This window comes from Pantherophis guttatus, chromosome 15, assembly GCF_059756535.1.
Source record: "Pantherophis guttatus breed Tessera chromosome 15, ASM5975653v1, whole genome shotgun sequence".
In the NCBI taxonomy this organism is placed as follows: domain Eukaryota; kingdom Metazoa; phylum Chordata; class Lepidosauria; order Squamata; family Colubridae; genus Pantherophis; species Pantherophis guttatus.
In genome coordinates, this window is record NC_142077.1 from 13,108,483 (window position 1) to 13,123,598 (window position 15,116).

The 15,116-nt window shown below is 44.8% G+C and overlaps 1 protein-coding gene across 1 annotated transcript; it reads right to left on the reverse strand.

Moving 5' to 3' along the window:
• Window positions 1–1,982: 1,982 nt before the first annotated feature.
• Window positions 1,983–14,400, reverse strand: LOC148111927 (vomeronasal type-2 receptor 26-like). Its single transcript, XM_087879400.1, has 5 exons — window positions 14,069–14,400; window positions 13,268–13,506; window positions 8,229–8,321; window positions 3,201–3,327; window positions 1,983–2,893 (listed from the first exon to the last, which is right to left on the reverse strand). The coding sequence occupies exons 1-5, from the start codon at window positions 14,208–14,210 to the stop codon at window positions 1,983–1,985; spliced, it is 1,512 nt and encodes a 503-aa protein (XP_087735526.1). The 5' UTR covers window positions 14,211–14,400.
• Between the last annotated feature and the right edge of the window lie 716 nt (window positions 14,401–15,116).

A 15,116-nucleotide genomic window follows, 5' to 3' on the forward strand; every position in this document is an offset into this window, starting at 1 on the left:
GGAGAGAGGTCCCCCTGCAGCCCCCGGGGTCCCTCAGAGCCCCAGAGGCCGCCCGCCCGCCCTCCCCCCCCCGCTTCTCCCGCTCCCAGATCCGGGGGCCACGCCAGCCACCCCCGCAGCCCGGTTGGGAAGAAGCCCGTCCAGGCGTTCGCTCGCCCGCTGCTCTCCGACCGGCTCCCTGGCGAGGCTCCCGGCCAGCCCCGAAGAGGCTCCTGTGGGGAGGAGGCGGGGGAGGGGAAGAGGGGGAGGGGAGGGCCTCAGGCAGACCCCTTGCTGGGGGTGGCCCTGCCCGACCTGGGCGCGAGGGAGCGGGACAGGACGCTTGAGTGACAGCTGTCTGTTGGGGGGGAGGGGGGAGGGGAGAAGGGAGGCGCAGGGGCAGGAGGGGCCTTGGGTGCTGGGGGGGGAGAAGGGGGGCAAGGAGTGTCCGGGGAGGGTGCAGAGAAGCAAAGGCAACCGAGGGACTTTGCTCCCCTCACTAAAGTTTTCAAAGCAGCTTTAGAATAGAATCCAAATGGGCGCCTTTGAGACAATCACTGGGAGATTGGGAGTTCTAGCTCTGCCTCAGTCGTGAAAGCCTCTTGGGGGAGTTTGGGCCAAGGTCCAGGAGGCTCTGAGTTCTAATCTTCCCACAGTCATGAAATCTTCCTGAGTGACTTTGGGCCAATCCCCAGGAGACTCTTGAGTTCCAGTCCCGCCTTAGTGCTTTCTGATTGCGGGTGTGAAAGTTGGAAAATATTTTCTCAGATTAATGTGGGAGACCAGAATTGGGGATTCCTAGAGTGTGAGATGGCCGAGTGTCCAATATTGTGTGGGGTGATGGAGGAAAGTGAAATTGTGGGAAAAGACCAGTTCCATATCGGGCAAAGCCATAAGTCTCTCTGCCTTCTGCTTGTGGGAGAACCAGAGGGATTTGTGTGGTCACTGTGAATCTTAGACTGATCTTGGTCTGAGCCATCAGAGCTTTTCTTAGCTCCTTATAAAATGGAATTTGCAAATTATTCGCAATTAGGAGCCATTCTGAGAACTAAACATTGATTCCCAATTGATCAGCAATCTGTGTGGTTGGAGAGCAGAACAGCTTCCATGGGTGCCTCTCCCTAGAAACCAGGAAGTCTCCCCCCCCCTCTATTCACCCCCATCTTGGACCTGGATGAATATTATGCAGCATTGAAGGTTTGTGACCTGGTCAGTGATGCGGCTGCCTTTAGACAGGATCCCCTCAACCTCCTCCTGGGGAGAGTCTCCAGGTCCCCTTTCTCTGGGCATCTTCTCCAGCCCTTCACAGACAAGAAATGCTTTACTTACAAATTGTAAAGTGGAAAATTAAACAGCCTGAAAACTGCTATTTTATTTCTCCGGTTGATGAAAGAAAAAATATACAGTAGAAATTTCTTCACACGCTTTAGTTTTTATTTTTACTTTGTTTTTTTATTTTGGTGTAAAGTACCAAACAACAAATAAAAACAACCCCAAACTGAAATCCCAGACAGTTGTTCTGCTGAATTCTTTCTGCAAAGGAGGTTTTTATGAGGAAATCAAGAAAGAATTAAATAAGAGAGATGAAGATTTCCCTCCTCAGCTGAGAGACAGTCAAACATGGCATTTCACATCATTCTGTCATTTTCACGGAGAGGATCAGGCAACCAGGCTGGTTCCCACAGCTTCTTCCTGACCTCTTTTCCTGCTCACTCTCTCTCTCACACACTTTTAGCTGTAGGAAGAAGTGTCTGAATTATTTTTTATAAAGTGTCACGTTCAGTAGCTGTTGCTGAACACCAAATTTCTCTGAATGACTTCTACACAGTTCTCTTTAGCAAAATTTATTGAGCTAAGAAGATACAAGAATTACAGTTATTTCTCATTTGGAAACATGTAGATATTATTATTATTTGACTCCTGAATACTATTTAAGAAGAAATAATGTGTACTTTCAAATGAAAGAAACTTTACAATCTCTTTAAATATTAGGGTGTTACGTCTCATGTTTTTACACTTGTTCTGGCTGTGAGCTGCTCCTTTGTGTTGAGGTCTGGCCTCAGAAGGATAATGTAGCACTTGGGGATGAAGATGCAGCCCAGCAGACCAGCACTGGAGGCCAGGATGGAGAAGACCTGCACAGCCACCATGGATTTCCCTTTGGTGCTCAGGTAGGTGGGCACAAAAGTCACCCAGACACTGCAGAAGACCAGCATGCTGAAGGTGATCAGCTTGGCTTCGTTGAAGGCCCCAGGCAGGTTCCTGGCCAGGAAAGCCACCGTGAAGCAGATGGCAGCCAGGAAGCCCATGTAGCTGAGGGTGACGTAGAACATGACAACGGCCCCTTCGTTGCATTGCAGGATGATCTCTCCAGGCTGGGAGTGGAGGTCAGAGTCAGGGAAGGGGGGAGAAACTCCCAGCCAGGTGGAGCAGATGATAATTTGGACAGCAGAACAAGAGAGGATGATGGAGTTGGCCAAGCTCTTCCCCAACCATCTCTTCACTCGGTTTCCTGGTTTTGTGGCCAGGAAGGCCAGCACCACCGTGATGGTTTTGGCCAAGAGAGAAGAAACGGCAACTGAGAAGATGATGCTGAAGACCGTTTGTCGGAGAAGGCAGGTGGCTTTCCTTGGTTGACCAATGAAGAGAGAAGGAGACAAGAAGCAAAGCAGGAGGGAGACCAGGAGGATGTAGGAGAGGTCCCGGTTGTTGGCTTTGACAAGGGGAGTTTCTAGATACTTAATGAAGATGATTAAAACAAGGCCTGTGGTTAGGAAGAAGAGTAGGGCAAAAGAGACCAGGATGATGCCCAGATATTCTTCATAAGACAGGAAGGTTACAACTTTGGGGATACATTGGACTCTGTCCTCATTTGGGTATTTATCATCTGGGCACCTGGTGCATTTTTCTGTATCTGAGAAGAGGAAAAAGCAATATTTCCTCAATATTCTGTCCTTTACATTTCAAGAAGTCCTTTTTTTTGGACTGATTCCAGCCATATTTTCCAAGATGTGTTCTTTAACCATTCCACAGAAAATAATGATAATATAATTTTCTAATACATTTATAGCTAACTATATGAAATTGGAGGATTTCTAGTGCATTTTGAATAAACACAAAAAAGAGTTGAACTTCAAGGCATGTTTTAATTTGCACTTTCATCAAAATGCTGCGGATAAATCCATTTCCACCAGGCCTTCCTTTCCTGTGGTGTCACCCACCTTCCTGAGTGGAGAAGGTCCCCTCCGGACAAGGAACGCAGTCATAGCAGCAAACTGGCTCTCCTTCTCGAGCCCTCTTGACAAATCCAGGATGGCAACTTTCCACACATTTGGACTGAGGCAGGGACTAAGCAGAAAAACAAGGAATGCCAAAGAAAATATGTTAGGACTCTCCATCCATGGAAAATGGGAGGAGAAATGGACATTAGACAAGTAGATTCTGGGCTTCACTGAGGTAAATAGTAAATCTCTGACTCCTTCCAAACAGGTGTAGGAGATGTGACCCTGGAAGGTTCTTCCTTTAGTTCCTCCCTTTTGCTTCTGGCATAACACCTTGGAATAATAAAGGACTTTTCTACTTAATAAATTCTGGAAGGATGGAATTGAGAAAAGATTTAAGCATTGTGACAAAGTTAAAGGTTCCCCCTCATGACTGTATTAAAAGGCATTCCTCCACTCTTCATCTATCTATCCATGGTGATGATGATCATATTAAATTTTTAAATACAGTCATTGTCAAAGATTTATTAAATTATTTTATTTAATAAAGATTTATTTAAGTAGAGTAAAACGTTATTTAAAAGGAAACTTCTGACCAGTAGGGTCTGGAAAGGTTTCTTCTGGACTACAGAAAGCCTTGCAAAGCTGGTCCCCTTTGACACTAGTTCAAAACAGTCTCCCCGTTAAGAGACAAAGCAAAAATTCCTAATAAATTATAGCTGATGATGATACCTAGTTGGGTAATGAAAAGCCTGGAAGAAAACAAGCAAGCTCAGAGAGCACCAAGGAGCCCTCATGTCAGTCCTGAGCTACCAATATTCTCCTTTATTAAGACTGAAGGTTTCTGCACAGTTTCTAGAACTGTAGTGAGATTGAGGGGAGATCATGAGAAGGTGTCCCTGAAAAAGATTAAGTCGCAAACCTTTGGCTGCAACAGAGGGGACATGAGTGTGAGTCCTGGGTCAGAAGGAGATATTTCTGAGGCCCATCCAGTTATCCAAGAAAAAGTCCTTTGTGTTGAAGAACTTCAATTAGGAGACTCCAGCTGGCATGGAAAGACAGACCCACATTTAATAGTAGTTGAATGTGGAGACTCCTTTTCATGCAGAGGGACTGAAGATAGCTAACACTCAAGATCAACAAGGCCATTCGTTTTCAGATGAAGAGCCCTCTTAATTATCAAAGGCCAAATCTAAGTAGAATTTCCTGTCACAATCTGTCTCATTACTTCTGATATCAGGAAGACCTTTTCTTGAACTAAAGTTGTGTTTCAGGTTTCTGGGACAAAGGATTCTCTCACTGGTCACTCTCATTTTATGTGACCTGAAAGTCTTGGACCTCCTTCCTAGGGGCAGAAGGCCAATTGCTCCCCCCAAAGACAGATATGGCTACCTTTGACCAGGTCTGGACTACTTAAAAACATCACAGACCATGGACCTGCCCTTTCAGGGAACCATTTCCCAACCTCCTTTCCCTAAGCAGGACAAGAGGAAGCTTCTCTCCCAATGGGACCCCCGGGAACTCCATCCAGCCATGATCCAATTTCATCTCATTCAGTCCAAACCTCAATTCAGGGTCTCTTCAACAGAATCCCCTTCTGCTTTGCTCTTTCAGGACAAGGAACAAGCGAACCTGAGGCTCTTAACAACACAACCTCCAGCACTTGAGGGTTTCTCATCCCAGGTTGGACATGGCTGAACCAGCTACAAAGAGTCTTCAGTATTACAGCAGCTGAAGAACAGCTTGGTCAATAGTGCTGAAGGCTCCCAAGTGGTCTATAGAAAGAAAACTATAAGGTTTCTACTCCCCATGTTCAATTCTCAGTGAAGGTCATGGACCCTGGAAACTAGGCTTAGTCCATATGAAATGGGTCCCAAATCTTTGGAAAAAAGAGGAATCACACCAAAATTTCTCCCACCTGGTTGAGGAACTTTAGCTGTGAAAGAGCATTCTGGTTGATAGTAAGTCTCTGTCTTTCCAAAGTCCCCATTTGAAGTTCGATGGGATTCTCCATGGGGCGAATCAAATGGCTCAGGATTGCCAGATCTGCTGCTACATCTCCATTTTGATCCAAGTAGAGTTTTATAATGGAAATATTGCAATAGTCATTCTTCTGCAGGAAAGGATGGAACTAGAAGGGGAACATCCAGGAAGTTTAACATCTGAAAGCTTTTTTAAAAAAAATCCCCTTTAGTGTTTACACATTTGAATCTTTTTTCTACAGCTGCCTAACATCAAAATATACATTTAGAAAAATAGGCGTTACTCCCTTCATAAATAAAACAAATGTTCAGCAAATTGCTCAACCCTATATTGGCAAAATATATATTAACAAAAAATAATTGATGCAATTGGTAAATTATAGGGGACATTCTAGAGCAGATGATAAATGAATCATAGGGGAAAAATTATTTATAAACGCCTGGAAAACATCAGGTTGATTATGAAAAATGGTTCATTTAGTGACCATTTCAAAGTCATTTCAGATCTCCTCCATGTTGTTCCAGAGGGAGGAGGGGAAATGGGGAAATGAGCTCAGTCAGAAGGGAGGAGATTCTGGCTGAAGGAGAGGAAAAAGACCCTGAAAAGAGGAGCCATTTCAGAGCTGAGCCCTCAAAGCAGAGAAGTTCAGCCTCCCCTTCACTGAGGAGGCAAAGACTGAGCAGCCGTCAGTCAGAGAAGCTTTGACTGGGACTCCTGCAGAGAGGAGGGGTTGGGCTAGATGGTCTCAAAGTGTCCTTCAAAGTTATAAAGGTAAAATTCAACTATGCTAATCACAAACCCATAAAGACATGAGTGTATTTAAAAATGCATACATCCTTTTAAAATTCAGGGGCCTGGTGGCTCAGCAGACTAAAAGCATTGTGATTGACACCAGCTGTCTGCAATTACTGTAAGTTCGAATCTCACCAGGCTCAAGGTTGACTCAGCCTTCCATCCTTTCTAAGGTAGGTAAAATGAGGACCCAGTTGTGGGGGCAATAAGCTGACTTTGTATAAATATACAAAAGTATGAAGGCTATTGCTTAATGCATTGTAAGCCGCCCTGAGTCTCCGGAGAAGGGTGGCATAGAAATCAAATTAAAAAAAAATTAACTGCGTTTAAAACCAAAATCTATCTGTCGTGGGGCCTGGTGCTTAGAAGATGATGTCTCCAGCAATCTCAACCATTGATCTTCTGAAGCCCAATGTGGTTGAGAAGGTTCCCCTTCTTCTCCTTTCGGGTCCTTCTCTGAAGGACCTAAGATTGATGGATCCATATTGTTCGAAATAGGAAACCAGCAATAAAGCAAGGAAGGCAATCTGGTACCCTAAAGGAGCAAAAGTTTATCAAAGCATCTGCAATTAGCACAGCCCCCCAACCCCCCCAAGGCTGTGTGTTCTCCCCACTTCTCTTCTCTCCGTATACCAATGACTGCATCTCTAAGGATCCATCTGTTAAACTACTGAAGTTCGCAGGTGACACAACAGTGATCGGCCTCATTCGAGACAATGATGAATCCGCATACAGACGGGAGGTTGAACAACTAGCCTCGTGGTGCGACCGGAACAATCTGGAACTGAAGACACTCAAAACCGTAGAAATGGTGGTGGACTTTAGGAGAAACCCTCCCATACTTCCACCTCTCACAATACTAGACAACACAGAATCAACAGTAGAGACCTTCAAAATTCTAGGTTCTACCATATCACAACACTTAATTATAGTCACAGGGTTATAATTATAGTCATTCAGTGTTCGACCTTATGATTCTTGATGAACGTATCTTTTCCTTTTATGTACACTGAGAGCCTATGCACCAAAGACAAATTCCTTGTGTGTCCAATCACACTTGGCCAATAAAAAATTCTATTCTATTCAAATCCACCAGGTGGACCCGGATCAAAGCATGCAAGAGGTTTTATGCCCTTCCTCCCGTCACTCAACCCTGCACTGCTTCTCTATTGGCTGAAGGACTAGCAAGCTCTCGGCCTATCCGGAGCTCCTGTTCAACTCCTGGCCTTATTTTCCCCAGCAACCCCCTGTCTCCATGGCCTGGTGTGATTCTGCATCAGTACCTTTCCATTGCTCTTTTGCATAAATTGTTTATATTTTGAAATGTGTCCATTAAGCTCTTGCTCAGAAATCCCCCCCTTTTCTTTCTAGACTTTTCTGAACCACTTTGCTCACTCTAAGAACAATACCATTTTAACTAGTTTTTCAAAAAAATCCTTAACATTCTAGTTCCTTATTTTCTTTATTTATTACGCAGAAGCAAAAGCTGTAATGAAACATTATTTTAGAAGCAATTCTTCATATCTGACAATATCGGGACCCCCATACCTGCCACGGCTGCAGCCTTGGAGCCCCCAACCTCCCTTCGCCCTCCTTCCTTCCCCTCCTCCATCTGGAGGAATAGGCAGTGTTCAAGGCCTGGACCAGAGTCTGAATGAGACTGTAGAAAAGGTAACGATTTAGGATCTTTCTTCTGTTCTTTTTCTCCTGGGTCTCCAGTGCGGCTTTCTGGGTGCATCTTCTGCGGCCTTTGACAGAAAAGACGATCTTTGAAAGAGAACAGAGAAAATAAATATCTTGAAACTTTCTTTCCACAAAGAAATTGTATTCAAAGGCAGAATCCATTGGCCTTTTTTTTAACAGATAAGCAAAGATCCAAATACTATGGATGTATTTGTAAAGTCTGTTTTTTTTCAATGTTAATGTTCCCAAAACTGTACAGATCCAGACTTTCCCTTCAATGGGTCCTGGCAAAACTTCAAATATTAAATGGAAAGGAAGAATTCTGTCCTTAATGGACACATATTCTAGGAAGTGAACAAAGACATTGACTTGTCTCCACTTAGAGAGGGAATCCCTGAGGGATGCTATTGTGTATCCAGTTGTTGAGAACAGTTGTGATAGAACCACACAAATTCCACTCCTGACAAGCACAGGAGGAAAAATCCTCATGAAATTCTCTCCCTTCTCTGTGTCTGAAGCAAAGAGGCCAATCAGGGTCCATCTGAAATGGAGGAGCAGTTGGACAATTGCTGGGTAGTGGAATCCTTCTTTGGGGAGAATATGGTGAAAAAAGGGAAATTTCCTTTTATCACTCAGAGCCTCTGAAACAAGGTTATTACTGATCTGAAAAAGCAATGAAGAAAGCTGTGTTACATTGGGGGTCAGATAAAGTCCAAAACTTCATTTTTTTAATAAATTCAACTTGGTATTGATGAACAAATTAGATAGATTATTGTTGATTAGCAATTATGCCATATCAATAAACAGAATATTAAGCACAGTGTTAACAACACTGCATATAAAAATGGAGCCCAAGAAACAAATTAAATAAAAAAGAATAAGAATAAAAAAACATATTTCTGTATCACAACTTATTGCAATCAGACCCACATGTCTATGGAGATTCTCAGTCGTCCAGGTTCTTCAGCTCTGGATGAGAAGCAAAAGGTCTTCAAAGAAAAACCAGAAAGTCCAGTTGCCTCTTGAAAAAAGCACCTTTGGGACCATCAGATCCAGATGTGCAGGTGTCAAGTGAGAGTTTCGTTCCAATAAAGGGCCCTATTATAACTTTAATTCTGACTGAACAGCGAATGTGTTGCTTTAACACAAGTTTCCCAATAGGTTGTTTGTCTAATGTGCAGCCCAAGACTCTCATCTCTCTCTTTCTTCTGCAGTTGACATTCAATATTCCAGATTCTGGTGAAGCAATATTTGCTTATTTATTTATCTACCACCTTGATTATTTCTGGGCTTCTTCTCTAGTTACACAAGAGATAAGGAGACCACAGCTCCTAATATAATTTGTCAGATGCATAATCCTAGAGAGCTTTATTTGAAATTCTGCATCTTCTAACCCAGAGAATTTGGGGACTCTGTCAGGTTCCAGAGGTTTAATTGTACACTAAGAAATTCAGCCCTGTGGAAAAGGAAGGAGACCCTCTGTGAGTTCTGTGGTTTCATGTATCAGGACACAGTAAAAAGCATCTGGTTTTAAGCAGTTCTTAAAAGGAGGTAAATGCAACCTCAGGTGAACAGCAACACAGGAGATATAACACCCTGTCCTCCTTTATTTTACAGAAAGAGCCGAAATGGAGGAGCCAGGTGTGAAAGGCTAAGGACACCCTGACTGCTTCCATGGGTGTGAAGAGGCTGAGAGGAAGCCTGGTGCTGCTGATCAAGGGACCTGGATTAATCGATCATCACAAGTGTCACCGCCTCTATAAAAGCCAAAGTTTCAGGAGTTTTCTGGTCTCCAGCATTGAGGTCTGTGTTAACACAATGCCGAAGGGCAAAGACTCCAGCAGTGATCTGAGAGAAGCCATTGTTGCTGCCTATCAATCTGGGAAGGGTTACAAGGCCATTTCCAAACAATTTAAAGTCCATCATTCTATAGCAAAGAAGATTGTTCAGAAGGGGAAAACATTCAAGGCAGCTGCCAATCTTCCCAGGAGGGACCATCCCAGCAAGTTCACCCAAGGTCAGACCGTGCAATGCTCAGAGACATGGCAAAAAAAGACCAAGAGTTCCACCTGAGACTCTACAGGCCTCAGTGAGCCTGTTAAATGTTCCAGTTCCTGACAGCAGAATCAGAAAAAGACTGAAGAAGTTTGGTTTGTTTGGAAGGGTTGCCAGGAGGAAACTTCTCTCTAAAAAGAACATGGCAGCACGGATGAGGTTTCCCAAGTTGCATCTGAAGAGACCACAAGACTTCTGGAACATTCTCCTTTGGACAGACGAGACTTTAAAGGATAATGGTGTGAATGCATGGTTGCTCGGGTTCTCAGGGAAACTAGTAAAGAAAACATCTTCACACTTGTGTTTGAACTATCATGTTTCAAGAGTCTTTATTTTCTTAAGTTGGAAGGAGAGGGAATCCTTACACCTGCTCTCTATGTATCACTCTGTATGTGTATCTCTCTATGTCTTTCTGTGTGTGTGTGTGTGTGTGTGTGTGTGTGTGTGTGTGTGTGTGTGTCTCCCCCACTCCCTTCGGGCGACCGTCCTCCTCCTCCCCCTCTCCTCTCATAACTCCTTGGCCGGGAGCAAAGGACAGCAAAGGGGTGTGTGGGGTGGGCGGCCGCTCGCTTAAGGAGGGTCTTAACAGGACATGGCTTCTCTCCTGCACTAATGCTCCAATCATCGCCTGGCCATGTCATCGCCCACCCCTGGCAGCTCTTTGGCCGTGCGCGGAGGGAGCGTCTTTCCTGAGGGAGGAACTTGAACTCTGTTGAGGCCATTGAAAAGTTCAGGTGGATGTGTCATAGTTGCGTATTAGGAAGTCATGGGAATTGCCAAAGCAATGTGTTCCTCTCTCTCTTGTCCGACATAGATAGGAATTACCTTGGGGATTTGTGCTGCCATTTCAAAGTGAGGTGTTTCCATTCCTCTCACATTATTGATTGGCCCCGCCGCTCTTATTTTGTTTTTTGGACTCCATCCCGAAGCGGCAGGAAGCGAAGGCTGCCTTAGGTGCAAATGTGGCATGAAGGCAGGTCCAGGGCAGCTTCGCTCCTTCACCCTCCTCCTCCTCCTCCTCTTGTGACCCCCTGGCCAGCTGTGGCTGAGCTGGGAGCATGCGCACGCATGGGGAGACCCTCCTTAAGGGAGCCGCTGCCCGACCCGTACCCACCTTTCCTGAGCTTTGGCACTCGCTTGAGGAGAGGAGGGTCTCCCTGTACCTGCGCACGCTCCCAGCTCAGCCACAGCCGGCCAGGGGGCCCAAGAGGGGAAGGAGGGGAGGAGAGTGCAGGAGTGAACCTGCCACATTTGTGCATAAGGCTGCCTTCGCTTCTTTCCGCTTCGGGCTGGAGTCCAAAGAAGAAATGAGGGACCGGGCCAACCAGTGATGGGACAGAGAGCCAGGGCAGAGGGCCCAAAGAGCCACTTGTAGCTCCGGAGCTGTGGGTTGCCGACCCCTGGTCTACGCAATCTAACCCACAGGATAATTGTCCTATACTATCAGTTTAAACCAACGTGTATTTAGCAAGTAGGAGCCTCAGTGGCTTGAAGACACTGGATCTGTTCCAGCAGTTTGAGTTCTACCACTGCATGGCGGGGTGAGCTCCCATCACTTGTCTCAGCTTCTGCCCACCTACCCAGTACGGTCGGGACGAAATAAGGGTTAAAAAATTGTGGATAGCTGCTGCTACAGTACCCTTTGGAAGGCCGGCGCGAGGCACATGGGGCGCATCGCTTGGCCTCCTGCTGCAGAAGTGGTCCCAATCCATGGCAAAAACAGCCGTGCTTGCTGGAGCTGCCGGCCGGAGTGGCACCCATGAGGCAGCTGTTCCATGAACAGAACTGCCTGCTGTAACTCTCACTATTAGGTAAGGAGGGTGTGAGGCGTATAGGATGCATCGCTTGGCCTCCGGCTTCTTTTTCCAGCTGCAATTGGCTGCAAAAGGGGCCGCGCTTGCTGGAGGCAGCGGCCTGAGCAGCACCCGAGAATCAGCTGTGAATGGCGGCCTGAGCTGCTCAGCTGATCCGATTAAGCGGCCGAGAAGCCCTGAAGTGACCGGGGAAGGGAAGGGTTGGCTTCTGTGCTGGCCATGCCCTCCCCATCACTAGGGCTTATTTTGGGGGAAGGGTGTATATTTACGCCACCCCAAAAATCAGGCTTGGCCTTATTTTCGGGACATTTCCTATTTTCAAGGGAACACGGTAGCAGTTGAAAAGCATGTGACAACACTAGTAGTTAAATAGGTACCGCTTTGGTGGGAAATGTGGCATGTTTGGTACAGATGTCAGGCCCCTAACAATGCTGGACTTCCTCGGATGTGACACCCAACTGTGAGGCACCATCGGTGGTGAGAGAAGGCCCAGATGATGCCACAGGACACCTCTCGGCTTTCTGGTGTGGAGCTGGTTCACCCCCTGTGGTGAACCCTGGAGAAGCTCATGGGCACAAACTGAATGGACTCGCACTCTTTGGCAGCAAAACAAATACTATGTACTAACATTGTAGACTCCTGGCTAATTATACCTTTGCCATATGCTAAATGAGTAAATATTTTAGCACTTTAGCCATATACATGAGAATTCGTCCTTAGTCCTGGTAAGTCATTAATATCCAGACTGAAAAACAAGGGTTCAAATATTCATTCTTCTGCGTTGCCCCTTGGTAAGCATTGATCCTTTTTCTCGTGGCTCCATTGAGCCCCAACCTCCCTCTCAAACAAGGGCTTGGATCAGGGCCAACAGGCTAGTTACACTTTGCGGGCAATCAATTTCCTCCATAATATTGATCTGCTCTTTGTGTCAAATGCTGCACTAACATCTATAAAAGCTAGAAAACTGTGGTTTACCCAACTGACATATTTTGTAATTAGATACTTCAAAATTAATCTGTTGACAATATTAGATTATTAATGGATTGATTACTATACAACTTTATGAAACTTTTTACTTTACTTAAACCTTTTTGTTCTTCTGCAAGGAATTCACTTTTGTTCCACCAATCTCAAATTTACTTAAGAGGAACAAGCAATATATTTCAGCCACAATATCTATTAGTCTAACTGGCTTGTAATTGCTAGATTCCTTTTTATTCCATTTATATATATATATATATATATATATATATATATATATATATATATATATATCTTTTTCTTTCTTTTTTGTAGGCTTTTATGTGCATATTCTTTCTAGCCAGGTTTTACCTACGTAAGCTATGATGAACTAGGGCTGCATAACATCATAGGTTACGTAGGTAAAACCTGGCTAGAAAGAATATGCATATATTATATATATATATATAGATGCTACTATTGCCAGCTTGAATACAACTGCATATGGCAGGTGTTATATCTAAGTGAAAATCAACATGCCAATAGTTTATCCACAATAGGATATTTTTTGAATAGCTGGGAGAAAATCCTCTTCAATGACCTTATTGCTTTTCTGGCCTTGTATGAGAAATTTGAACAAGAATGTAAGAGAAAAAAACATATCTGACATGTTTGCTAATATGGAGAAAAGCAACTCTTGACTTCCATGGAGAAGACATGGTTGCATCTATTGCTCACCCACCCCTCACTTTACCAGAGAGAGAAAAAAGATACACAAACCTGTGGGACTTTGTAAGGTGCTGCTAATGTTGACGCCTGGATGGAGATGTCCCTTCTAGCTGCATCAAAAAGAGCCAGGAGGTTCTCCTTCCTTCCACAGCTGTAGTTGGGGACATTGGCTTCTCCAGTGGAGAGCATGTCCAGCAAGGCATCTGAAGTGCATAAAGTGTTCAAATAGTTGTCATGGAGGTTGTAGCCCAGTGTGAGGTTGTGCAGGAGCTGGGAGTTCTTGTTGACCCCTTGAATGGTGAAAATGAGTGGTAGGGTGCATATAAAAGGGAAAGAAAACACACTGTAGAAAAATGTTCAAGTTATTATCAACAGTAACAACAAACATATTAAAAGAATTTATTCCTTTTTGCCTCCATAAGCCTATTGACTCTTAAGCCAATATTGATCCAAAACCAATAATCGGTTATAGAAATCTGGGAATGGGCTGGGCAGAGGCAACTACAACTGTTTCAGTCCCTCCTTTACACAAAATGAATTCAACTGATGAACTCAGGAGTGAACGGGGAGAGGAAAATAATCTGCATTGCCTTCAGGTTTTTTAACCCCATCTTTGGATTTGAGTCTTTTCTACAAAATAAAAAAGGAGGCAAGTTATAGAAATCAAAATCATTCAGGAAATTAGACAAGTCCTGCAATATAAAAGTAAGTGAAATAAGAAGAAAAGAAGGAGAGTGTTAGTAGGGGATGCAGCTCCATCACCCTGAATGACTTACGCATGAGAAGGTATAGAAGGAGCCCTGTGGAAAGGCAACATTATAGGCGATAATAGTGTTTCAGTTGTGACTATACCAATGAGATGGTCTCCTGGCCTGTAATAGCTCCATGGTTGTTTTCCATCCTGGTGCTCCAAACTCAGAGGGCATTTCCTTCTAAGCTTCCCAGAGACTGGATGGGACACAAACAGCATCAGAAGCAGAAGCAGGAGGTCCATAATTCATGGAGCTTTATTAATCCTCTTCCTGTTTCTAATACCCACAGCAGGAACAGTTGGGAGAATTCAAAGCACTCTCAGAAGATGGAAATGCCAGCGACTTTCCTGATATAAACAGAGAAACACTCAGCTTCACCTGGAAAGGAGAGAAAGGTACAATCAAGAGCACAGATCCTGCCTGCCCCAAAACTTGTTCCCACAGAGCTTGACAAATTTATCCTTTTCTGATGCAAGATCCTTTGCATATGGCTTCAATCTGCTCTCTCTATCACAGGTATGGAGATCTCCAAGGCCCAGATAATCATTATTAATTACAGGGAGAAGCAACTTCTCCTCTTGGGATCCTGAGCTTCTACTGGGCTCCATGTGTAGAGGGGAGGCTGGAGAAAAGCTTGTTTGTGAAAAGCCACAACTACACTCCTGGGGTCAATTCCTGTAGTGGTTGTGGTCCTTCCTGTCAGGACGTGTCAGGAAAGGGATGCTGGAGGAAGATAGTCCAATAACAAGGGAATTGACCTCTGCTGTCCTTCAACCGGGTCTCTTGTCTCCAGGGACTTGCAGGGGAAAGTCACCCAGAAGTATGGAGTTTGGTGCCACTCTAGATTGGTGACCCTTAACTCTGGTGCTGCCTTTCTTCTAAGGCTGAGGAAGCAATCAGTCCCCTTGGATTCTGCCTAAGGTGAAGAGTGGGGCCTGTTTGGGCTTTTCTTTCATGTCAGAACTTCATAAATTGGGGCTGATTTTAAAAAGGGGGACCCTTCTGACGTTCCCATCTCTGAGGCTGTGGGGTGAAGCCCCCTTCCCTAAAAAGCCTCCGAGTGCTTTGAAGCTGCTCTTGGGGCACCCGAGTCCCTGGTTCATGGGGATCCATCATTGACAGATTGTGTCTCTTCTCTGGATGAGGAA

Coding starts and splice junctions, on each gene's coding strand:
- LOC148111927 (XM_087879400.1), bottom strand. CDS start 14,210: ATGGACCTCCTGCTTCTGCTTCTGATGCTGTTTGTGTCCCATCCAGTC. Junction 8,322..13,267: donor CACCTTACAAAGTCCCACAG/GTTTGTGTATCT, acceptor TTGCTTTTTCAG/ATCAGTAATAACCTTGTTTC. Junction 2,894..3,200: donor GACCTTCTCCACTCAGGAAG/GTGGGTGACACC, acceptor TCCTCTTCTCAG/ATACAGAAAAATGCACCAGG.